Genomic DNA, 26,956 nt, shown 5'->3' with positions numbered 1-26,956 from the left:
AATGGTGACCACACACACGTTTATCTTTCAAGCAAGTGACGAGTGCAAATCTACTGCAGACGTGTGAGTGTGTTCGAGAATCCCAATGGACCAGCGCAAACAGATCCTGGGTCTAACAGAAGGCACCTTACTTGAAGGGGGTTTGAGGAGAGTGACTCCTGACTGTACCTGCACCTTCTGAACTCTTTCCAGTGCGGCTCAAAGACATTGGGGTCTATTAACAGGAGCTCTCCCTGCTGCTCAGTGCTTCAGGTTTCTTTTGGGATGTGCTGATATTCACGTTTGTGAGGAGACGCTAATGCTGGACACCATTTTCTGGATCTTCTCCTCGTTCTTCAGGATGTTGGACTTGACTGCGCAGATCTTGTCCTGCTGGTCTTTGATTAACTGCTCCAGTTCATTGAGCTCAGCCTTCAAAGGTTCCACAACGCTGTCTGTGATTCTGAGATATAGACAGAGAAACGGCTTAACGCAAAAAAAACAAAGACCACTCAAAAGCAGCTGGATATCTCAATCATTATAAATACTGGGATCCCAAAACTGGCTCATCCAACCAACAAGTAAAAAAAAAAAATTATATATACAAAAATATATATTGTTTACAAAATATGTGTAGTGTTTATTTATTATGTATATATAAATACATACACATACAGTATATATTTTGAAAATGTATATACATTTATATTCTTAAAAAAGCACTTAAAAAATTGAAATGGACTACTCAAAATTTCAATTGTATGCATTTTTATTACAACCTATATTAAAACCTTGCTTGTTAACTTTGTAACTTGTTAATGCTCTATTAAAATCCATTTTAAGGTCAGCTCCTGAGCACTTTGTGTGAGGATCATTATTTGTATGACTTTTGAGTAAGAGGTTTCACTTCAGTTAGGATGCTGTCTGTGTAGGCAGTATCCAGCAAGACAGCTAACTAGAGTTAGGGACAGAACTAATATGCATGTGCACCTTTGTTCCTGTAGCAGAGCCTGTGCGTTCTCCTTGTTCTCTTTGTGCCAGGTCTGCAGTTCGTTCTGCATGGAGTCCATATCCTCCTGAATGTAGTCCATGATCTTGCCCAGAGGCAGAGCACTGCGACACACCGTCTGTATGGATGAACGCAGTCTCTCGATCTCCTTCGCCACCAATTCACGTTCCTTCTTGCGAGACGACTCCGACACCAATGACCGATCCTGCAGAAAGACAGAACCACAGGAAAAAGATCAACACTAGTCTCAAAACAATGTCACACCTCCTGACTGCTTTTACTGAAATCTCACCCTCTTCCCCTCTTCTGTCAACGACTAAACGACTGCCTAATTTCTCTTCGATCCATTGTCATTTATGGCCCATTTTGACAGATTTTCCACATGAAGCTATGATTGTGTATTTGTAGGATAACCCAATCATCATACACTCTCAGAAAATAAGGTACAAAAGTCCAAAGTGCAAATTCAAGTAAACAAATGTTAACTGTTGTCTGGACACTGGGGAAAAAAAGTACAAAAGCTATCACTGGGGTGTACCTTATTTCCCTAAAGGGTGCATATTAGCACCTTTTGAAAGGGTAAAGCCCCAGTGACAGCTTTTGTAAATTTCTTCAGTGTGTAAATTGACAATTAGCCTTTATATACATAGCTTTGCACTTGGATGAGCATCGCATGCTCGCCCTCATGCCATTTCAAACCTGTATGACCTTTCTTCTGTAGAACACAAAAGAATATTAAAAAAAATGTCTGTATGTTTTTTATCCATACAATGTCAATGGGGTCCAAAACAACAACATTGGAACTCCAAAAATTTTTTTGTTGTGTTGTTTACATTTGTCAAAATATCTTTTTTTTACAAGTCAAATACATGTTTGGAATGACATGAGGGTGAGTAAATGTCAAAAATGTTCATTTGTGGATGAACTTTTCCGCTCTTTGCTTAGGGGTAGTGAGTTATTTGAAATACCAGTGTCAGTGTCGCTTTCAATTAGAATTACAACTTAATTTCTACTATAAAGCAGCTCTTTAGTGTGTTCATGTTTTTACTCATGTCTGACCTCGACAGAACAAACAAACTGACTGAACTAGAGAAGATTTCCACGTCAAAGAAGGTGAAGACCCAGAGCACATGGACCAATGGTAGTTTGAAGGTGCTTACCAGTGTGAAAAAAATTTCTGGAAAGTTTGCTTTGGCAATGTGTCTTGAACTCCCCCAAACAAACTTCATTTTGGAGTTTTGAAGAAGCTGATTTTTTTAAATAACTAGTGGGAAGTCGCTCCCACAGGGGAGCACTTCAGATGAATGCTATAAATGAGGTTAGAGGAAATCTATACCCATCAACAATATACTTTATGGAAAAAAAGCAGCAGGGAGAAGTCTGCATTTAGTGGTTTTCAATGTCAAGGCTACAAATGTTTAGAATTTCAAGGCAGGGGTTATACAAACCTTGCAATGTATATAAAGATCAAAACGAAAGAGACATGGGATCTATAATGTGAGTGAGTGGTTACTGAAGGCCTCCTCTGTATGCGGTGTGGTTGGGGGGTCCTGGTCTGCCCCAGTCACCCTTCAGCCGAGCACAAGAAGGCCCCCCCTGGCAAACAGGGCCCGTGTCTATTTACTCAGCTGGGGCCACAGGCTATGTGTGGCATTAGGCCAAACAGGCTTTACTCTTGCCTCCGTCCGACTCAGACACACACACACCCTCGTGCAAGACGTGACTTTGTTTATTTTAGTAACAGGCTATGGCAGTGAAGTTATTTTACAACAGTATTCGGTAACAACTACTTCACATTTACCTCGTTTCAAGCTGTTCATGTCATTCTGGCTATAAACACCAACAACTTCCTTTCTAAGGTGGGACACGTCAAACCTGAGCTACATGACAATACAATAACCAGAAACTTCCTTAGCAAAATAGGCTGAGCATTACAAAAACACTGTGTTAAATGTAATCGACATGTTTAGAATATATTTTCCGGCGATACATAACTGGATAACACTGCAAATATCTCGATGATTTTAATGAGCTTTTTATTTGGAAATTAAGCATCATTAGACTTGTATCGCAATCCCTCTGTGTCTCAACTTGTAAGTATGAGAGCGTTAAGGTTTAATAAACTTTAGTTGCAAAAATGGTGTTAGAGTTGGAAAGTTTGATTCATTTTATGTGATTCAAAACCTTCACTTCCGTGAATCGATTCATAACCCGATTCTCAATCAATTTCACTCTACAGATTATAATGGTGTGTAAAAATCATTATATTTAATATTAGTAATGGTAAAAAACTTCTGTGTATTATGAAACAAATAAATCATAAAAATATTTGGAAAGTGGGTTTGGAAAGTAACACATAATCTAAGATTACAAAATTGTAGAAAGATTACATATAATCTAGATTATGTAATCAGATTCCAAAAATTAAGTACTTGTAATATATATATATATAAAAGCTTAATTACTTATTAATATTACTTTATTTCTAAAATATATAAACTCGCACACCTAGTCCACACATACATACAGTTAGTCAAACGCTATTAAGATTTGAAATCCGAAAATATTTTCACAAAGAGCCAGTCTCTAATCATCTGTTTTGAAACTTAATGTTTATTGTTATAACTTTATAGAGTTCGGTAACTACATTACAAACACTTCAAAGGTTAACTATGCCGCTTTGCTCTAGAACTCTAACAAACGCGTGAGAAGAAAGACTACCTTAATTTTTTTTCCCCACTCTCTGTGGTTTACAAGTGTGTTCGGATTGAAATGTCTAATAGTTGTCTGCAATGTGGGTGGTTTCCCTGGCCCCTAAACACCCTCTCTACACAAACACCGGCCAGCACATTCGGCCCACTGTTCGTGGAGCGCAAAGGCCAGGCCGGATTCGCTCTGTTTGGCGTCCTCCTGCACCTCACCCCTTAGTCGAAAAGAAAAGAAAAACTTCAGCTTTCTGTCTCAGAGGACATAAATCAATCGTTTATAGGGGCTCTCATTTTCCCCTCTCTTCACTGGACCCAAGAAAAATATTTGTTTTGCACGAGGCATCTGAGGACAGGTTTTCCCATTATCTCAGACAGTGACACAAGCAGGACATGGAGTCGGTGTGCCTGGGGCAGGTGGCTCCCAGAGACGCTGAGGCCTCTTGCACCAGGATGCCTCATTACTTCGCTATGTGGATCTGAGCCTTCAGCTGCAAGCCCAATTTGGTTAATGAAGTAATGCATGCAAAATGCATGATTTATAGAGTGCTAATAAAGAAGTACGAAAAGAAGCAGAACAGCACTGCTCAAATTAGAGCTCTGGCAAGGAAAATCAGTCTTGCAGTCCTCCTGAGAATGATAAACTTGACAAACATCCACTTTGCCGCTGTGGTGCTGTGTCACGGTTCTGTGGATCTGAAATGTTCAGTTCAAACATGATTCATGAGATAAACTGGGCTTACATTAATACAAAGGAGAACCGCTTTTCCTTTTTAATTTGTGGTTAGGACAAGTATGACAAACTTTAAAAATAAACGAGTCACTTATTCGCCACCAGCAGCATCAAACAGAATTGGAAAAATAATATCAAACACTCTGCTTATATATCACTGTTTGGACAGACAGGTAGTTTTGTCCTTAAACTCACTGCTTAAAATACAATGCAGTTTAGTTATACTTCTAGTGGCACAGAAATCACACTTCATCTTCGAGAAGCACTGAAAGGAGCAATAACTTGCAGATCAGTAAGTGAGTCAGATGTTGATTCAGTAACTGTTGATGCCTTCAGTTATTCGTCAGATTGATTTAAACCAGCAACATGAGTAAAAATGAATCATAGCTGCTCAAATGAATCATTTGGTTATGAATCAGACTACACTGGTGGTGCGTTTATTTTTGCATGCAGCCTGCTAGAACAGGACAACTCGGCAGACAGAAACAATAATCAAAAATTTAACATATTTCTACCAGTTTTCGTTTTATCTGCTATAGCACGTTGGGTTGGACACTGCATTCTAACAGACTATATTAGCACATTGTTTACACTTTAAAAACTTTAAAAAACTTAAAAACTACAGAAAACCTTATTTAAACTACATGGTTAAAGAATTAAACATGAGCAGTGGTCCTTTTTAGACAGCCTGCTGCTGGTATTAAAAAAAACACCATGGTGGGTCTTTGCATCCAACACTGACTAAAAGGGTAGAGATTAATTGTTTAACAATGTTTAGGGGTTTCCTCCTTGGGGAAAACATGGGCCTCGTCCAGCAACATCATAAAAATAGCTGAGATGAAGTGAAGTGCAGAGAGGCAGAGTCATGTACACAGGATGGAAGGGTCAGTTCGGCCCCGTGGGGGTCACCGCTGAGATCACCGTCCTGCACTTGCGTGCTCAGCGGATCACCACAGAACCACAGTGTATGACAGTTCAGCTTATGAGAACCAGACAGCGGTAGGACTGAAATAATAGGTTAAAACGCAACCAATTACGCTATCAGACTTCAGAGACCCAAACCGTGGTATTTCACCGCAACCTCCAGGGTCATTCCACAGAGATGTCAATCGTCTCTCTGTGAGGGCAAATTGTTGAGGAATGCAACGAGAGTCATTTCCTTAACATTTCCAACAAAAAGGTAGATGTTTACAAAGACACGGGCCTGAAGGGATGACTATTTATTTTCCTGCCTGTTCTGCAGAGCGTGAGCTGGCGTGGCATTCACTCAACAGCCATCCATTTGTGTGCCATGGGGTTTATTTATACATTGCAAACCTTCATCAGGCTAATTTGATGGCGCAAAAGAGGGAAAAGGAAGGAGGAAAAAAAAAAAAAAAGCTTATGAAAACGCAGCTGCTGTCAGGGGCCAATACTCTCAAAACAAAAAAGACGCCCTACAAGAGGTATCTTAGAATAATATACACGTGATCTGGAGGGTCACAACAAAGGTCAGCAGCAAAATGTACGGCAAAATGAACATTGATGGTGAAACGGCCCTTCGCAATATTGCATCTGTCCTGTTATTTCAGTCAAATGAAAAAATAACGGCCTAGCGGATCATAATAAATGAAGTTCTGTCGACCCTGGCGAGGTAAATCTTCACTTACGAAGTGGAACGGAAAGCTCAAGATAATAAAGCCACAGAATGAGTCATTGGCTCAGTTTCACCTTTGGAATTACTAAATAGTCAAAACTCTAAATTCTGTGGTCGTTCCGAAGAGATTAAGTCATACGTACTTGATGTGGCGATCTCCATAAACTCAAAATCCTGGAGAGATCTGAGAGCGAAAGCTCATATTTGTAGAATGAGTTATGAGCGCTGTAACTTCAAACCTGTCAGGGAGGATAAGGAAGCTCAATATTGACATTTTTAACCCTGGATGTTACACCGTGATTACAGGAGAGCAGCCGCTTTATTGCGGTGACCTTCACCCCCCCTTTGAAGTCAGGAAGGAAGTCATTATAGATTTTTTTCAATACAGCTGACTAGACAGGAGAGGTGCGGTGTGCCAGTTAACATGTACTGCCCCGAAAACACACGCCCATTTCATGCACTGCAATTAAGAAGGAGAATTTAGAGAGCTGATGAGGCTAAATTGAGTCAATTAGGAAAGCGCGACCAGCAGCGCTCAGATTCCAGCCTGGAGTTGGCTTGCGTTTTATGGGGGAAATCTAATTTGATTATTTGGGATTGAAAGGAAATCCAGTCTGATTGTTTTGAAATCAAGAACACAGGAGGGAGAAGCGCTGGCTGTAAGGGCCAGCTGGGAGCAGCTCACTGTGTGCGGCAGAGGTTGAACACCAAACAGGATCGCGCCAGTGGTGAAGCACACAGAGCTCATGCCTTCTATGAACAAAATACTGTAACTGTAACATTTACTCACCGTCATGTCATTCCAAATCTGTATCATTTTCTTTCTTCCATATGGAGAAAAGTTAATGAACTTATTAACCGCTCTTTTCCATATAATAAAACGTAATGGGGACTCAGTCAAACTCCAAAAAGATGTGCCACTTCAGTTTTGACATCAACCCTACTAAACATTGTTCATTTACTTTCATTATACAACAAAATGACAATTGCATTTTTAAATATAAGAACTTCCAATTCTTATATTTAAGCTTTTGAATTAATAGGAGCTAAAAATTAAATAAAAAAAAACCTTTATATCCTATAAACTGCTGTTAGAAAGTTCAGAATCAGTAAGTCTCTTATGATCACCAAGACTTCATTTATTTGACCAGAAATACAGTAATATTGAGAAATATTATTACAATTTAAAATGACTGTTTTTTTGTTTTATTTAAAATGTTATGTATTCCTGTGATGCAAAGCTGAATTTTCGGCCTTCAGTGTCACATGATTCTTCAGAAATCCTTCTAATATGCTGATTTGCTGCTCAAGAAACATTTATTTTTTAATGCTGAATTGTGCTGCTTAATGGTTTTTGTGGAAAGCATCTTCTGTCATGAATCTTTGATAAATATAAAGTAGAAAAGACAGCATTTACTTGAATCAGAAATCTTTTGTAACGCTGTAACTTTATCAATTTAATATATGATTGTTGAATAAATATATTAATTTCTTTAAAAAAAGTCTTACTTCTTTAACAGTAGTGAATATAAACTGAAAAACTAATTTAAAGAAAATGCTGAATTATAGCCAATTAGATCACAACTATTTAGACTGGAATATATGCAAATTGGTCATAACCTTTTCTTATTAATAATATTATTAAAGTTCTTTTAAAATCTGAAATTTCATTTAAGTACAAGAGTTTCTAGCTGAGAGATTATGAAATAAAATTGTTCTTACTGAATCAAATTGGTAAAAAAAAAAAAAATTAAATGACTAAAAATTAACAAACCAGAATTGTTACATGAAATTCTTTACAATTCCCATCCCTTTTTGTCCCCACTGCCAACTCACTCTCTGAGCATGTGACTAAGGTGGGAAGTCGAGGTGAAAGAGCGGGGGTTCTGCATCATGAAGTCCACCACCAAACACTGCATCCATCAGGCCTACAGCCAGTGACGGACAGATAGACCGGACCATCGTTCCGGCTAGGGCAGACCACCCAGTGCACATGACCCCTTCCACCAGGGCATGGAAAGGACGGCTTCAAAACTCAAATCACATTGTTCTCATCTTCACTGGCTCACAAACAGCCCAATTCAAGCTAAAATATGGGAAGACACTGATAAAGTGCCACTTTGGATTGACAATCATATTCCAGCAGTCCTGAAAAATCATTCCACAAATTATCTGGCCAGAGAAGAAAAGTATATAGCCTGAACCACACTGAAATTGTGCCCGAAGAATGAAATCCGTTTTATTGCTTTTTGGAAATGAAATACTGTCTAATACTAATCTATATTCCATTGATAAATCTTTATACTCTCATGGGCCAAAGGACACTTCAGATAAAATCCCCCAAAAATGTTAATCTTAAAACAATTCAGACCTAAACGAAATTCAAAAGCAAGCTCCAACTCCAAGCCACCAGCACATTCTGATTTTCAATTTGCAATTCAGTAACCAAAACCATAAAAATTCACAAAGAAACAGGCCACAATAGTTAACCATGTTAAATATCTAAACAGCATGAACGGTGCCATCATGCTTGTTTTGCCCTAATTATTTAAGCTCCGTTGAAGAAAATAACACTTCAGTGGCTCTGAGGGACTGCAATTGCATTTCTCCACTCCATTTGCAAAGTTGCTTTCTTTAGTAAACTGACGGTGCACTGGGTCAGGCATCCCTGAGGTACTGCAGAGCACAAAAATGCTGATTCCCTTGATGAAGAGATTTTGAAATACATTTACTCACGTTACAGGAATTTTGTTGTGAAAAAATAAAACTTGGACCGCGTAAGATGGAATAGCACTGCCACCTAGTGATATCAATGTGAACAAAATATAACATCATACCTGTTCTTTTGACTTTGTGGATGGAGACGATTCATAGTCTTTCTTTGTTTCTAGGATTTTTTTCACAAGTCCACCTACGAACAAATGAAAACCATTCAATGATTCCTGATCTGAAGTGAGCTTTTAAAGGGTTAATTCACATAATTCAACATTTATGGCAGAATTGTAATTTCAGGATTAATTATTATTGTACATGACTCACCGTGTTTGTCGTCCCCTTGCAGTTCAAGTGAATTGCGCTGTAATGAAACATAAGACAATTAGTCCAAATCATGACTTCTTTTTATCTCAATACTACATACACATAGAGCATCTACACTACCTCAATTTCAGGTATGTCAGGAGGAGGCACAGCAGCCTCCTCCACCACAAACTGCCCATCTTCATCATCCTCATCTTCAGAGAGCTTCTTGCCATCCAAAATGACAGTTGCAGGGGTCTTGCCACTGCCCAGCCAGAGAAAAAATGCTTAATTACAACTTTTTTTTTTTTTTTCTTGAACAATAATATCTTTTATCATAGGTTACTAAAGTTTGGAGTCAGTATAACTTTTCTAAAAAAGAAATTAATACTTTTATTTAACTAGGATGCACCAAAGTGACAGCAACGACATTTACAATATTACAAAATATTTCAAATAAATGTTTTTCTGTTCATTAAAGAATCCTGAAAATAAATGTACCATGGTTCACAAAAAATATTAATCAGCACAGCTATTTTCAACATTGAAAATACTAAGAAATTAAAACTGAATTATTAATTAAAAAAATAATAATCTGTAGGACACTGAAAATTCACATTTGTCATCATGGAATAAATGATATTTTATAAGAATAAATTAAAATAGAAAATAATAATTTTACATTGCTATAATATTTCACAATAATACTGTTTTTACTGTATTTTGATCAAATAAATACAGTCTTGGTGAGCATAAGAGACTTTAAAAAACAAAACATTATTACCATGCCCAAACTTTGAATGGTAAAGTATATCCCTATTACAAAATGTTTAGGGGGTACTACAGGTAAGAACCCCCCACCTGAAGTAAAACCACTGTAATGCAGCCAGCTTGTGGCTTACTTCTTTAATATAAAAGTGAGAAAGTGAGAGCCTGATGAGTGAGATCTCTCACCTCTCTGCTGGGGTCACGTGATCAGTGTAACTCTCCTGTCGTTTGACACGGGGGGCTGCCGGTCGTGCGCTGCTAGGCCGCGGTAACCGTCTACTCACATAAACATTCAAACAAATACGTTCACACGGGAAATACACAAGTACTGTTCGTAAAGTATGCATGCGACTTTATGCGTGGGGAGTTTAAGTAACACAAAGTTCCTATGTGGCTAAATGCTTACAAAAACAGTCTTGAGAACCAAGAGTAATGATCTGGATGAGAGTGATATCTTGTGGTTAGATCTTGCGGTACAGTGCAGTGAAAGCGAGGGATTTGCATAAGTGGCTTCCACTGCCAGACAATCTCTCACGGGGGCATATATGATACACTCCATCCACCCACAAACACCTCAGCACATTATCACACTGGCTTACTTTGTTATCACTGGATGGAAATGTAGCCATTTTTATCTTTAAATCAACACACTTATGGGATCATTACCACTAATTAAGAAAGAAAAAAAAGAAAGTTCAAACCTATGTGTTGTTTGAGATGGCACAGAATCCGTTATATCTCCATTCTCAATGGGGACTGGTTTCTCTGCTGAAAGGGCTTCCCCTTCTGGAAGAAAGAAAAATAAGAATAGATATTTATAGAAAATGTAAACAATACATTTTTTTTAATCAAGGCTTCAGTGTTTATATAATCTGCACTGTGTTCATGTACACACAAGTGGTGTGATCAGGTGTCTCGGAGCAGCTCGGTACGCAGAAAGTGCTGCAAGTTTGAGTTGCTTATAACATGCATCATCAAACTTCCCAAATTTGTCATTTAAACTTGTATTTTTTTTTTTTGAAATTTATAAAAATAGTAAAATATGATTTTAAGGTTAAATCATGCAGCCGTATATACAAGCATTATGAATTATGATTGCAATTTCTATTAGAGAGGAGAAAAAAAAAAAGATTTATTTGCTTCATTTGTTAAATACAGTTTCCTGGCTGGTAAAAATACTAAGTATGTAATACTTATAGTCTAAATAACAGTCACCAGCGACTGGCAGGTATAACAGAAAGTTAGATTTGGACCCTGGTGCTCACTAAAGAAAACAAGACTCACCTCCTTCACTGTCAGTCTCATCTGAAACAGAGATACACAATCCATGTCATCATTTAAGACTAATCACATTAAACAACATCTGACGTGCTGCTAGAAACAACTAAACAGATCAAGCTGGACATGCAACAACGCATTAATGCACTCTACATCAATAATTAATAGGGTCTGTTAAGAAAGACATTTAGTACCATGACCCCCTGTTTTGGGCCACCGCCGCTGTCCTTTAGCCGATGAGGGCCTTGGGATCCGGGAAGGACTCTCAGCCTGAAAGAAATGAGGAAAGACATTAGTTTCCATGCATTTCCACTAGGAGTTCCTCTTACTGTGGAGCACTTAAACTGACATTAGCCAATAAACACGTGGCTCTCTTTCTATACAAACCATCTAAGAAAAAAAACTATCTTCTGGGCTGCTGTTGCACAAATTAAATATCATCATAGAGTCAGGCAATAAGAAAATGCAGGAAACAGATTTCACTTCTTGTGACAAACAGAAATTACCTGCATTTCAGAGAGATCTGTAGGCTGAATGAAGACAAAACAAAACGCAACAAGGGCCTTAAGACTTCAACATTTATGTAATACTCTTATAGCAACTAGCCTGAAGCTGCGAAGACACATGGACATGAAGTGACAAAACTACAGTCAGGAAATAAAACACAAAGCTACAATTTCAGAGGGTATGTAAGGGCACATTCTAAAGCAAAACACTTTTAGGGATACTACCCAGAAAACAGTACAAACTTGCACAAAAAGCTCCAAATAAGTTAACATTTTCTAGAAATGCAATATCCAAGTTTGTGATACATTGTTGCCGTTTTTTTGTTTGTTGTTATTTACAGTGATTTGTGATAAATAAATAATTCTGCCTCTTGTCACATAAAAAAAAAATCTGTCCATAGGCTCCTTTTCCATATACTTATTTTATTTTGAGCACTTTGGCCCACTATACACATCAAATGTAGCTTCTGTTTACAAAATGCTGGAGGTCCAGAAGGTTTGTCAATTTATGCTTTATAATGGTCTATAAAATTAAAAAATTACTGAGCTTTCAAAAAAAAAGTTCACTTTTCATTTCTTGAGAAGAAATGTCAATGTTTATTGCAAATGTATTTGCTTCTCATACGCACTACCATTTAAAAGTATGGGGTTAGTAAAACTTTTTTATATTTTTATTCAACAAGGATGTATTACACGGTTCAAAAGTGAAAGTAAAGACTTCTAAACTTTCTATTCATCAAAGAATACTTAAGAAATGCATCAAGGTGTCCACAAAAAAGCAGCACACCTGTTTACAATACTGGTACTAGTAAGAAATATTTCTTAAGCACCAAATCGGCATATTAAAATGATTTCTGAAGGATCATGTAACACTGAAGAATGCAGTACTGACCCCAAACTTGAATAGTAGTGTACATTGAGACTTTTAAAATGAAAAAATATTCAGGACCAGAGAAAATGTTACCACGGCAGGTAAAATTCTTAACTCATGTCTCAACCTGCGCGTCAGAAAGAAATCCTAACCGATGAGGCCTGATAAAACAAACTGTACCATCAAGACTGTCCTTGCGCAATGCCAAATATGCAAAACACCCATTATTCTACAGCGAAGCAAAGCAGGCACTGACATCACAACAGACTCGTACCTCCAGTTCACCGCCCTCGGCCTCCAATTCAGAGGAACAAAGACAAGAACAATAAACGTCAACAAGCCTTGATGATGGCCCATTCCTACAGAACAAACGCAAAGGGCGTAAACAGAGGTTATGAGAGGAATCAATCAATCTTACCTCATCTGCTTCGGCTTCATGTATTTTACTCGCAACCATTGGGTGAGGCTTTGGCTTGCTGATCTCCTCTGCTGCTTTGATCTATGATAGAAGACGAGCTGTTATTAGGTATTGAAAGCTGTGAGTGAGACTTAGAGTTTACATGTTACAGGAATTTGCTTTAAGGTCTAGAAATATTTCTTAATTTTTGTTTAATTCTAAAACTTAATTTCTCGGTTTAAATGGGATTTTAAGTGCAAGAGAGTAAATCTGATATGGAAAAATGCTGGTAAAATTGGTCATTCATATGGCAAAGCTACAGAACCATAAAATCATGTGAGCAAACCTTTCTATCGCCTCTGTCCTTTAGCTTCTCATCAGTCTCTCTGTGTCGTTCTTTTTCTTTTTCTCTCTCCCGTCTTTTCTCACGCTCGCGATCTCTCTCCTTGTCTCGTTCTCTGTCTTTGTCTTTGTGAGATTCCCGTTCCCTTTTCTTATCCCTCTCTTTGTCCCTGATGCGGTCCTTTTCCTTCTCGCGTTCCTTCTCTCTGGTCTTGTCTTTCTCCCGATCCCGGCTCTTGTCCTTGTCTCTGTCTTTTGTCCGGTCTCTTTCGCGTCCCTTGTCTGACCTCTCAGCATCTCGCCGGCGGTCCTTGTCGTCCCTCTTGCTCTCTTGATCTTTCGGTTGATCTGGATCTTTCTGCTCTCGGCTCCCGCTGCTCTCCTTGATGCCCTTCCTCTCCTGGACAACAGCCAGAGTCTACATTAAATATTTTTCTACATATCACTTTCATAACAAATAAACCGAACAGCTCCATCAGCACCCAAAAGTCTTAATAACAGATTTCATGAGTAAAATAAAAAGGCACAATAAAAAAAATCCCAAGGGGGGCAAGTTGAGGAATGAATAGTGATTTAAGACAACAGAAAATTCTGGTTCAGCTGAAAATGTCACTGGGTCAAAGCCTCAAGCAGGTCTAACCTCACGGTCTCGGTGGCGCTCCCTGCCCTCTCTGTTCTCCTTGTCCTGGGACCTGGAGGTGCTGGGCTTCCCCTTCTGATCCACCTTGTCTCCTGCTAACACCCGTCTAACAGCCTCGTCACTGGAGAGCTGGAACAAGGACAGAACATGCTGTTTAACAACAACTTAATATAATGAACACAAGTCCCAAGCAACCCTCAGTAAGATCTTACACCAAACAAAAATGGATTCAGAAACAGATGGGGTTGCATGGTGGTTAATGATCTGGGCGGGTGACCAAAAAAAAAAAAAAAAGAAGTAGGCTGATAATGCACTCCATGAACAATCCATAAGAATAAATGGACTATTAGTCACTCTGGATAAAAACATCGGCTAAATATGTGTGCACAAACTATCACTTTCTGTAAAGCTGCTTTGAAACAATGCTGTATTTTGAAGAGCACTATACTAGTAAATTTGACTTGACTGGCTGACAAATTACTAACAAAGTTGTTAAATTTTCTGAAGAAATCGTGTGGTGGTGCTTGATACAAAACTCACTGTTATCAACAGAGTATTGTGGGTGATCTATATGTTGTAAAGTGTTATTTTAGTATTGTTTAGTTATTTTATTATTTCAATATTATAGTATTATTATTTTAATCAGCTTTTATTTTCATGTTTTTAGTTTTAATTTTAGTTTAAGTTTTAATCATTTTGTTATGTTTTAAAATATTTACATTTAACCTTAGTTTGAGTTTTATTAATTTTAGTACTTCAAATGAAACTTTTTAGAAAATTTATTTCAGTCAGTTGCCAAGGCAACATTTTTAATTTTCATTTAAGTTTTTTAAGTTTAAGTGTTTTTTTCCACTTAATGTTTATATTTTATTTAATTTCAGCTTTTTTCAGTTAACAAAAATGATTTTAATAGTTTTAGATAACAAAAACAACACTTGTGTTTTTCTGAATATGTTGATTTACAGTTGCGAGGGTTTTGCTTATTGGCTCAAGTCAAATGGGATTTGTTTTTCCCCCCGCCCAATTTTATTTTATTGTCCTCCAGGTCTAAAACTAAAAATGAACAGCACCTCTTCTTAACAAACCATACAATTTATGTATCATTTATATCCACAGCACACATTAAATTTAAGGGTTAATTTATTTTAATTAATTTAATGCCAAAAACTTGTTCAATATGCTGTTCACAAATGCATAAGAGATTTGAGAGCTGGGCACATGGAAAGATTGTCAGTGAAAAATGACTTTCGGTCTGTTCTTCACAGAAAGCTATCATTTGACTTCTGAAGACTTGGAAAAGAGTCATATGGAGTATTTTATGATAATTTTATGGTGCTTTAAGAATTTTATGGTACTTTTCATCCTTCTGGAGCTTGAGAGTCCCTTACCATTATGTAGGATAAGAGCAACAACAACATTTTCCAAATGCATCCCACAGAAGAAAGAAAGTGGTGCTACCATTCAGAGCTACCTACAAATCCTCCTGAAGCAATAAAAGGTCAAATGTTTTGCTCAAAGACTCAAAGGTGACAGAGCAGGATTGACAATTTTCCAGTACCTGGGTCACCCCTATAATCTTTAGCCATCCAGCAACTTTCACCACTGTGGCATGTCTTTTTCTCTTGCAACCTACAAAATATCCCAATGTGCTGTAGAGCAGCAGCAGAGCTGTCATTCAGCTCAATGCCCTGCAGGCATCAGTGGGTTCCCCTGATAACGCTGCTGGCGATGTTCCATTGCTCCTTAACCTTCAGAAAAGCTCAAGGGTGCAATTAAATTAATACGTCTATAAATTACCCCCTGCTTGGACATCATTAGTCTTGAGTCATTCACTAGTTAAATGGCTTTGAGCGAATCCTGCAACATAGAAGTATAGTAGCTGAGTGGTCTTTAATCGCAGGACTGACCTTGTTGAGACAGCACTTAGCAATGACCTGCAGCAGCTCGTTGGTCTTCTCTGGTTCGTGTCCGGCTACGATTCGGGCGGGTTTAGCAGCCAAGGGCTCTCCGCTAACCAGCATCACCACATCGATAGCCTTCTGAAGGAATGCTATTTTTGAGTCTTTGTCCTGAAGGGTACATGAAGAGAATAGAGCAGTTGAAACACAATTGCAAACATAGTGTCTGTTCTGAAACAAGTTTCAAACACGGCCCCAGTCTGCCGTTGTTCAAACAGGTAGTCCACCCGAAACACACCACTGCATAAGCCAAGGTTGTTACTGCTAGCACAGTTGGGCCACTTAAACAAACATATTCATGGAATTCTGCTTGGGGCCACTAAGGATGCAGAAAACAGCCAGTGGACAAATATTAAGGCAGACACTTCAAACCTTTACAAACACAGGGGCCAAACACCAGTCTCCAGGGACACTCTGTATAAAATATGCTTCTCAGTAACATTAATTTACTTTCATTAATATCATCAACAAACATTATTATCTTATTCAAATGAATATAATAATATCTGATATATTTAGAATTTTGTACGTTTTGAAAGATATAGAAAATGTTTATATTTTTAAAGAAAATCTATTTCTTTGGGTCGCTAAGATACTTTTATAAAATACTTTTATCAAGTAAGGATGCATTCAGTTAACCAAATATGATCAAATATATTTATATTTTTCTAGTTCAAAATTGTTTTGTTCTTTTAGAATCCCAAAAATGTATCACAGTTTCCACAAAAATATTAAGAAGCATAAATGTTTTCAACATTGATAACAATATTTCCTGAGCACCAAAGCAGCACATTAGAATGATTTCCATAGGATTATATGACACTGAAGACTTCAGTAATGATGAAAAAAATCATCTTTACATCACAGCAATAAATCACTTTTTACAATATATGCAAATATTAAAAACAGAGGTAAAATAACAATAATAATAAAAACAAGATTACCATCTTTACTCTTTTGATCAAATAAATACAGGCAATTACACATTTTATAGTAACAATAGTACAATCAAGATGATCTGTAACTTTATCTTATGTAAATAATTTGTGGTGTCGGTCTCATTCTGTAAATTCTTCTTAAAAAACCTGTGGCACTTTGGTGTGTTTAGTAACTTTCTGACAGAATATCAGTATCAGATTTCATGATTAAATGTTGCATAAACATGTTATGTCAAGAAAACAATATATTTTTAGAACAGGAAAATCTTTTTGGTCACCACCAAATGTTTTTTTTTTTATTATTATTATTTCAGTATAGCTTAGTTATTTTAGGTTTAGGCTTAATTGCACTCTACACAAAGAACCTAAAGTTATCCTGATGCTTTGAAGACAATAGTACATAACCAGCAGCTTGATGATGCATCCACTCCATTAAACCCTCTTTTTCTGTATTTCTGCTTTGCTGGTTATGATGAAGTGCAACTGTCCATATTGCCATTTAATGCTTTCATACTTCATGAGGTTCCTAATGAGGTCCCAGCGGCACAACTACCTGTGCGCTGAAGTGATCTGTTATGATTTTACACACTCAGCAGTGTTTAATAACCAACTACTGGCTACACGATATCCATGTGATAGGAATGTTTCATAAAGCTAATCACTAAAATCAGGCGAATTTTAAGAAAATGTCACATACATTGCAACACAAAATGAAAAAATATATTTTACATTAAATGACATCATGCATTATGACAAATGACAATTAAGCACATTTTACAGTAAAAACAATAATATTGTGAAATATTACAATTTAATATATACTTCAATATAATTGAAAACATAACTTATTCTGTGACAGCAAAATTAAATTCTCAGCATCATTACCCCAGTCTTCAGTGTCTCATGATCCTTCAGAAATCATTCTAACATGCAAATCTGATGAAAACATATTCATGCCACATGCATTTCAACACAAAAAAAACCTGATTTTGCATGAAATGAAGCACATTTTAGGACCATTAAGATTTTATGCCTTATGACATTAAAGCAAGTTTTCTCTCCATACTTTCTTTAGCATAATGAGTCCAGACACTGAACATTTTGAGCATTTAATTCCCATTTTTTCCTCAATGGTGAAATTCCTTAATGCAATACAATATAATTCCCAATTATTTTTTATTTAAAATCAGCATAAATCAGAATCAGGACAGCAATACAAAACTGCAAAAACTATACATTTACATACAATTATATAATTTCATTATTATGATTTTTACAAAATTGGTGTAATTTCTATGTAATTTTTGGTATCAAAATATTTTAATACTCCTAGTTATTATGTATAGACAGCTAAAAGTAAGCTATCTGTAGATAGATTCCCCTGAAAAGTGTGCAAACTGTGGCGCTATTAAAACATTATAATGTCATGGTATACCGTCAGGCTGTCCTGCTTTGCACAGGTGTGGGGAGGTCATTTATTATGCATGCTGGGACATCAAAGGCCAGAGCGCTTTCAGACTGCTCCCCATTTGGAGAAGGATCAGACGTGAACTCCTCACTTTGCACACAGAGTATAGTTCTTGTAACCCGCATCTCTTACAGGGTCACTGATACTGATCGAAATAAAGCTAGTTAAAGGCACGAAGCTTTTAACAGGGAGATTTATCACACCTCATGACTCACCACAACGTTGGACTTTGGCACGCTAATTAAATGGAGAGTCAAGTTACACTTAGTTATCTGATAATGTCAACACCTTAACAGCAAAAAACACAGCAGAGTGGAAGTCTGAGATACTGTGGCTATAGAATCCATGAACACTTAATGAGGCAGAAGATCAGGCAGATACGAGAGGTCAACTGTAACATGATGTATCACTGCCAAGAAGGTGGATTAATTGGCAAGGAACATAAAACTGTCATATGATTGTAAGGTAGTACTGTAATAAGCAAGAAATAAATGTCAAGTTTGCACATTTATATATGCACACATATATAGCCTAAAATTCTTCTTAAAAGGTGCATTCAGTCATTTATCCCCTTGTTAAAATAAGTTTTACATGAATAAATTACAGCTTTGACAAAATATGATTCTTCTGTTATAAAGGTTAGGCTTGTAAGATTTTTTTAATGTAAGAAGTCTCTGCATTTACTTGATCGAAAATACTGTAAAGACATTAATACTGTGAAATATGATTACAATTTACTTTATTTTAAAATTTGATATATTCCTTATTAATGTTAAAAGTAGTTTGGCTGTTAAATATGTTTGTGGAAACCATGATATGTTTTTTTTCAGTGTTCTTTGATGAATTGTTCAATGCATATTTTTTAATATAACATTAAAAACATCTTTACTGTCACTTTTGATCAATTAAATGAATCCTTGATGAATAAAAGTATCAAATTCTTTAAAACATCTCTTACTGACCCCATACTTTTGAACGGTAGTGTATATCAAGCACATGACCACTGGGATGAAGAATAGCCAGCCAAAAATAACTGTCCACCTGAACATTCCTCTAAAAGTTGACAGTTTTTTATTGGTAACTTACCTTCACATTATCTGACTTCATCTCTGCTTCTCCATAAAGTCCTTTCATAAAGCCTGTGGTACGTATTACCTAAAAAATAAGAAAACAGGATTTTACAACCAAGTGTTTAATCCAAAAACATAAAGACTGCCTTGTTGTCCACTGCCTTCAAACTGAAACCGAACCTGATTGATTTGGAACAGTCTATGCAAGCAGCAACTCAAAGCACTACAAAGATATAATCACTTTTGTAAACTGTTCACATTAATGATGGCATATAATGATGGAGAAATAATTTTAAAATATTTAGGATGAAAACAAAATGTGATTAAACACAACATTATACTACGACAAGCATAACTCAAGAGGTGTATAGAGTACGCAGTTGACAGACGGTGTGTGATTCTATCTGTCTAGCTAATCTTAGCTGAGCTTACAAACCTTGGGCCTATCTCTGGACACAAACACACCCACACATCCTTAACTGTCCTCTTCCTTTACCTAATGCTGTCTATAACCAACTCACCTGTATGACCAAAAGTTTGGACACACCTGACAGAATTGATGTTTCTGATGAACACCTTGGTTTTTGATTAAATGCTAGAAATTATTTTGACATATATAAATTATGCATGTATATGACATAAAATGTCAAACAAAAATAAATAAATGGAATTATTATTATTATTCATTTTCAATGCATTTCTGCTTTTCTGTTTTAATGTGTTCAGTGTGTGGTATTTAACAGTGTGGAATTTAGAAAAAAAAAAAAAAAAACAGTTTGATAGTTGGCAATTGTTGTCGTTTATTGAGGGAATATACTCCTAATTACAAAATCAACAGCCCAAAAAATTGCCAAACATTTTTTTTTTCTATTTTCTGGCATTAGATTGAGATTATATCCCATGAATATGTCAAGATCATCTACATTACATGGACACCCAGATTGCAAAACCCTTGAGTTTAGTTTGCATAACCATGTGGAGCTATGCCTAGTAACCAGGTAAACAGCTCAACAAGAGCTCTGAATGCACCGACAGTAAACCCAGACAGAAGAAAGATGATATTGATGACAGTATTTTAACAGTTATTGTATTAGTAAATATATTAGCCACCATCAAAACACCAACATCACCTAAGCCCCGAAACTAAAGCAAAGCTCTAGCCATTCAAATACTAAAGCTAATAAGAGATATTTACACATCAAGCAAACATATAACTTAGTGAGATTTATTTGTCATATTTTGAAGACTATGCGCAGGCTACATTAGCAGGCTAGCGCTTTGAGATATATAAACTGGATTTGAAGCGTATAAAGGTAAATTTGTAGACGGTGAATGAAATAAAACAGCACTTATGTCATAAGAATAATGTTTTAAGTAACTCACCTCACTGAAGATATCGTGCAGGTATCGAAACGGCGGTTTGCTGAGCAGCTTTTCTGTCAGAGGAGGCTTTTTGATCACTTTTCCCAGAGTCTCCTGGGTCTTTTTGGCTACAGATTCGTTCATGGCAACAAACTAAAACGGTATTTGGTGTAAAAGATGTTTCTTTGATAATTAATCGCCGTTACTGTTCTGCTAGCAGCAGATTTCCGCTTGCTAAACTCTTGCTGTTGCCCTGGCGATAGCTTTCTATCCCACAATCCTCCGCTGTGCAGATTCTGCGCATGCGCAGAACCTAGGCGCTCGCCAAGGGCTACAGGTGTCCATGACAACAACAAACAGCAGTAGAACACTGTAGCTTATGTCAGATTAAACCGACCGGATGAAACAAATACATTATAAAAAATAAAAATTAGATTACAGAATCCAGATATTATTTTTAACTAATGTATTCATAAATATTTGCTTATTTATGCATTAGTTAATAATAACAATATAGAGAAGTTATCATTTTAATAGTAAATGTCCCAAAAAAATTAACCAGAACAAAAAATAAATATTTTAAAAATAAACACTTTGTAAAAAATAAATAAAAAATTAAAAACAAGATTTAAATTCATTATTTTTTTTATTTAAATTAATTTAAAAAGATGCAAATACAGAATATAACAAATAATTTAAATAAATAGAACTCCAAAAAATAAATATTTTAAAAATAAATACTTTGTAAAAAATAAATAAGAAATTAAAAACAAGATTTAAATTAATAATTTTTTTTTATTTAAATTAATTTAAAAAGATGCAAATACACAATATAACAAATAGCTTAAATAAATAGAACCCCAAAAAGATCATTTTAAAAATAAACACTTTGTAAAAAAATAAATTAAAAATTAAAAACAAGATTTAAATTAATAACTTTTTTATTTAAATTAATTGAAAAAGATGCAAATACACAATATAACAAATAACTTAAATAAACAGAAATACAGATTAGATTACAGAATTCAGATAATAATATTTTAACTAATGTATCTTATTTTTTTATTTATGCCTTAGTTAATAATAACAAAATAGAGAGTAGTACTGTCAAATGATTAATAGCATCCAAAATAAAAGTTTTTGTTTGCATAATATATGTGTGTGTTCTGTGTATATTTATTATGTATAAATACACACACATATGGTATATATTTTGAAAATATTTACATGCATTTACATTTATGTGTTTATATAAACATTACATATTTTCTAAAATATATACATGCATGTATGTGTATTTTATATGCATAATAAATATACACAGTACACATACATATATTATTTAAACAAAAACTTTTATTTTGGATGAGATTAATCACGATTAATCGTTTGACAGCACTAATAGAAAGGTTATCATTTTAATAGTAAATGTCCAAAAAAATGAACCAAAAATAAATAAATAAATAAACACACACTTTGTAAAAATAAATAAATAATTAAAGATTTAAACAAGATTTAAATTAAACAATTACTTTAAAAAGAAGCAAATACGTGATATAACAAATAACTAAAATATAAAGATATACAGATTAGATTAAAGAATTTATTATATTATTTTTTAAATAATTATTAATTAATACATTAGTTAAAATAATATGAAAAGATAATAATAATTATAACATTAATTTAAAATAAATAAATAAATCTAAATGTTTATGTATGATTTGATTTGTATTTTAATTAGGGGTTTTCAAACTGATGGCCAAAAGAGAGTTTTAGTGGTCTATAGAAAAGTTTAGAGAGGAGAAAGAAAAAAAAAACAGTGCAAAAATGGCTAAACTAAACTAAATACAATTAAAATAGATAAATAACTAAATAAATTATTTTAAAACAAACAAACAAGCTACTCAGCTGGGAAGTCTTGTTACTTTTAAAACTGATAGCGCTGAGCCTCCAATATTAATATCCTCAAATCACAAAAATTCAAATACAGGTTAATGAATAAGCATACAGGACTACAGGTTGCTGAGCTTGTTGCATAACTGTGTGCGTATGTGATTTCAAAGCTCATTCCTGGACGAGTAAATTAGCATGTGGCAAAGAATATTTTCTACAATGAAATGACTTAAGAAACCACAGATATCTTCAGATGAAAAACTCTATTTATTCTATACAGTAGATGGTTCTGTGATTGGCTAAATAAATGTGAGATGAATTCTGTATAGCCTGCATGCAAAACCTGTTTGGGAGGTTACACATAGTGAGACTATAAAAATGCCTGACTTACAACGTAGTAGTTGCTGTCGGCTTGGAAAGAGGGACAGTTAATCTGGTTCACCTGTTTCACTCCCGGTAGGCTCTTTTTTACTTCCTGTTTTCTTCATTTCTCAGACTTATTTAAGAATTGATCTGAATCTGAATTTATTATCCATATATAAATGCTGGTTTGTTTATTGGAGTCTTAGTTTCACATCACTCTCATTTGACACACTTGAGCTTCTTTTGCATTTCGTTCCAAACTTGCTTGAATGAAAAGTACGTTGTTTTAGAAACTGCAAAATATCTGTAACTGTAGTTATTATTAGAAAAGCTTTACTTTCAGTTTGTAATTGCATTTTTATTCAGGACAAGGCATGTGTACATTATTGTATGTCAAATTGCTGATAGTAGTTCTAATTAATAGCATCAAGTTAAATGATAAAACTGATAGTTTCTCAAATTAAAATGCTCTTTGATAGTCAGGTGAACTTTTGTTATTCGTTCCTGTCAGAACAAAGCATCACAAGCACGTTTGTCCAGTTTAACGGCTCTTGTCATCGGTTTAACAGAATGCCATGCAATGTCAGTAGGTGGACCCAACCTTAAAAACAGTTGAATAAAACAAAGCAATCACGTTTGTCTTCCCTTTTTATCCTCTCTTCTTTCTCAGGACACATAACACATACTATACAATCATGCAGAACTGGATGATCTGCATAATACTTTTGTGTCTTGTGTTCTGTGATGTCTCTACGCAAAGGAAAAAAAAGACAATCCAAACTCTATCAAGAGGTATTAGTGAATTGCATATGAATAAACAGACCCAAATAAGTCTATTTTGATCTGATGCTGTGGAAAATTGATCATGGAAAAATGTCTGCATTTCTTTCAGGTTGGGGCGATGATATCACTTGGGTTCAGACGTATGAAGAAGGACTGTCTAAAGCGATTGAAAGGTACCTTAAGATGCAATCAGATTAAATGCCGTCTGTTATATGATCAGATTTTAAATATCTGTTTTATCATAGTAAGAAGCCCCTGATGATCATTCATCATTTGGAGGATTGTCCGCACAGTAAAGGTTTGCATCTTTTGCATTCTGCATCATGATCAGTTATGAAATGTATAGATGAATTCTTTGTGTCATAGATCCATGTAAGAGTGCTTAAATAAATAGTTCACCCTAGTTTCAAACCTGTATAGTAAAGAAATAAAGGTGCACTGTTCCTTTAAATCTGGGGTTTTCAATCTTTTAGATGCCATTGATCCCCGAAATCATCATCCATGAGTGAGGGGCCCCATTCAATTTGAAAAGGAAATTATATATTTTCTTGTGAAAAAACAAAAAAACAAAGATTAAATGTAATGTAATGTAAATAGATATATTTATTTAAATATTATTTAGAAAATATTCTGTTTTTTCATGTTTATTTAAAAATCTACAAATTTTTTTCATTTATTTTAATCAATTTATTTTTTTATTTTTTTACAATAGTTTTAAATCACAATCCGAAAGTAACAAGTGTTTGATCTTAATTGCATGTTTGCATAAAATGCTATTGCATGTCAATGTATTAATCTCTTTCTGTACTCTATTTGCTTTCTTTTAGCTCTGAAAAAGGCTTTTGTTGAACATCAAACTATTCAAAGGCTGGCCAAATCAGATTTAATCATGCTAAATTTAGTGGTACAATTATTATTATTATTATTTTTAAAAGTACAAATATTGTCAAATATTCAGCAGACACTGAAGTGAGAAATGCATCTGAAACTGCAAGAGCAAACTAATGGTCCCTGTGATTGTGATTTTCAGCATGAGACCACTGATATTAACTTGGCCCCCGATGGCTTCTATGTCCCCAGGATCTTGTTTGTTGGTGAGTTTTCACATACAATGTAAAACAAAAAAAGTTGAGCCAACTTAAAATTTTAAGGCAACAAACTTCAGCAGATTTTTGAGTTTTCTCAACTTGTTGTTTTAAGATAATACAACAAAAAGTTGAGAATCTCCTACAAAAATAAGTTGAGAGAACTCAAAAATATGCAAAAAGCTGGTTGCCTTAAAATTTTAAGTTGGCTCAATTCTTCTTCTTTTTTTTTCTTTTTTTTTTTTTACAGTGTATTTCCTATTAAACAGTTCAATGTAATGACTTACCAAATTGGGATTACCAGATAATATTGTATAATCATGTGATTTCAATAGCAGAAACAATAACTATTGTGGTGTCATTAGGACAGTGCAGTCTCTGGTGCACTGTAAAAAAAAATAAAAAAAAAATTTAAATTTTTTTTTAGGAACTTATTGAGTTCTCTCAACTTTTTGTTGTTTAAACTTAAAACTTAAAACAACAATTTGAGAAAACTCAAAAATCTGCTGAAGCAGGTTTCCTTAAACTTTAAGTTTGCTCAACTTTTTTTTTTTTTTTTTACAATGCTGTAAAACATCAAACGTTGAGAGAACTTAAATGTTTAAGGAAACCAGCTTCAGCAGATTTTTGAGTTTTTTCAACTTCTTGTTTTAAGTTTATACAACAATACGTTGAGAGAACTCAAAAATCTGCGGAAGCTGGTTGCCTTAAATTTTTAAGTTTGCTTAATTTTTTTTATTGATTTTGAAGGATTTTGACTATCATGCTCACCAAAGCTGCATTTATTTGATCGAAAATATAGTAAACCATACTATTGCAAAATATTATTACAATTTAAAATATCTGTCTTTTATTATAAATCATTTAAAAAAGTAATTTATAGAGTGTATATGATGACAAAACTGAATTTCCAACCATTACTCTTCAGTGTCAAATGAAAGAAATATATTTATTTAACTAGGACACATTTAATAAAAAATACATTTATAATGTTGGAAAAGATTTGGTTACACTTTATAATAAAGTTCCATTTGTAAACTATATTTAATGCATTAGCTAACATTAACTAACAATGAGCAATACATTGTTACAGTATTTATTCATCTTTGTTAACGTTAGCATTGTTCATTGTTAGTCCATGTTTGCTTATGTTGTATCATTAATAGACACAACGTTTAAATACATTTAAATATGTATTAGTAAATGTTGGAATCAACATTAACTAAGATTAATAAATGCTTTAGAAGTATTTTTTTATTGTTAACTAATGTTAACAAATTGTAAAAATGCTACCGATTTTTATTTATAATAAATGCATAAGTTTATATTCCTCAATAAATGATCTGAACAAAAAATATTAAGCAGCACAACTGTTTTCAACATTGATAATGATTTAGCATTGGTGAGATTCATTTCTGAAGGATCATGTTATTGGTGAGATTCACTCTTCTCCGTCTTCTCTCCTCTTCCACCCAGATCCATCACTGACTGTGCGAGCTGACATTGCTGGAAAATACGCCAACCGAATGTACACGTACGAGGCGAGCGACATGGACATCTGTGAGTGTCTTTCTCTCTAATGAGCTCCGCTGAGAAGCTCCAGCTCTATATTGTCAAGCTCTTTCTGACTCCCAACAGCAGAGCCGAGCTGTTCATTTGTTTATTCACACTCAACACATCCTCTGCTACTTTATATGCATTAATGTGCTAATGTTGAAAATTTATATTTGATTTACTACATTAGTTAGTCATGGCCCTTTCCTATATCTCTGTGTGTGCGCAGTGGCAGAGAACATGGGGAAAGCCAAGATCCTGCTCAAGGATAAACACAAGAAGCATGATGATCTGTGATGGATAGACGACAGCTTACCCAGTTTTTTTGTGCAACTAACAATATTTCACTTTAAATAAAGTCTGTTAGTTGTAATAATGTTTCTGTGTGCATTCCTTTAACAGCAAGAAGTAGTGCAAAGGTATGAAGGAAGAGGGAAACTATGCGAGTTTATTCAGGGTTTATTTTGCTTCTGGATTCACTTGACCTTTAGGCAACATCAGGTAAAACAAAATGATCTACTGGACTAAGATCAGCAGGAACAACAGTTGCTAAATCCATTAACTAGTAGCCTACACAAGGCAAATCCATCCTCCATT

The 26,956-nt window shown here is 35.1% G+C and overlaps 2 protein-coding genes across 2 annotated transcripts; one reads left to right on the top strand and one right to left on the bottom strand.

Annotated features, from left to right (window-relative positions):
* On the bottom strand, nucleotides 1-20,980 carry LOC306875841 (TRAF3-interacting protein 1-like). The gene is made up of 15 exons (XM_079426585.1): nucleotides 20,700-20,980; nucleotides 19,333-19,401; nucleotides 15,790-15,951; nucleotides 13,883-14,011; nucleotides 13,247-13,642; nucleotides 12,922-13,002; nucleotides 11,321-11,396; nucleotides 11,133-11,153; nucleotides 10,550-10,634; nucleotides 10,035-10,124; nucleotides 9,222-9,345; nucleotides 9,102-9,138; nucleotides 8,900-8,973; nucleotides 970-1,193; nucleotides 1-442 (listed from the first exon to the last, which is right to left on the bottom strand). The coding sequence occupies exons 1-15, from the start codon at nucleotides 20,820-20,822 to the stop codon at nucleotides 277-279; spliced, it is 1,857 nt and encodes a 618-aa protein (XP_079282711.1). The 5' UTR covers nucleotides 20,823-20,980; the 3' UTR covers nucleotides 1-276.
* Nucleotides 20,981-22,935: 1,955 nt separating this feature from the next.
* Nucleotides 22,936-26,730, top strand: LOC306876092 (anterior gradient protein 3-like). Its single transcript, XM_079427010.1, has 8 exons — nucleotides 22,936-23,030; nucleotides 23,608-23,729; nucleotides 23,830-23,893; nucleotides 23,966-24,018; nucleotides 24,548-24,624; nucleotides 24,751-24,814; nucleotides 26,282-26,365; nucleotides 26,589-26,730. Exons 2-8 carry the CDS (start codon nucleotides 23,633-23,635, stop codon nucleotides 26,654-26,656), a joined length of 507 nt encoding a protein of 168 aa, XP_079283136.1. The 5' UTR covers nucleotides 22,936-23,030; nucleotides 23,608-23,632; the 3' UTR covers nucleotides 26,657-26,730.
* The last annotated feature ends 226 nt before the right edge of the window (nucleotides 26,731-26,956 follow it).

This window comes from Barbus barbus (assembly GCF_936440315.1).
Source record: "Barbus barbus genome assembly, chromosome: 10".
Lineage (NCBI taxonomy): Eukaryota > Metazoa > Chordata > Actinopteri > Cypriniformes > Cyprinidae > Barbus > Barbus barbus.
The sequence above is the reverse complement of the archived record's forward strand: the minus strand, read 5'-3'. Positions and strand labels throughout refer to the sequence as shown.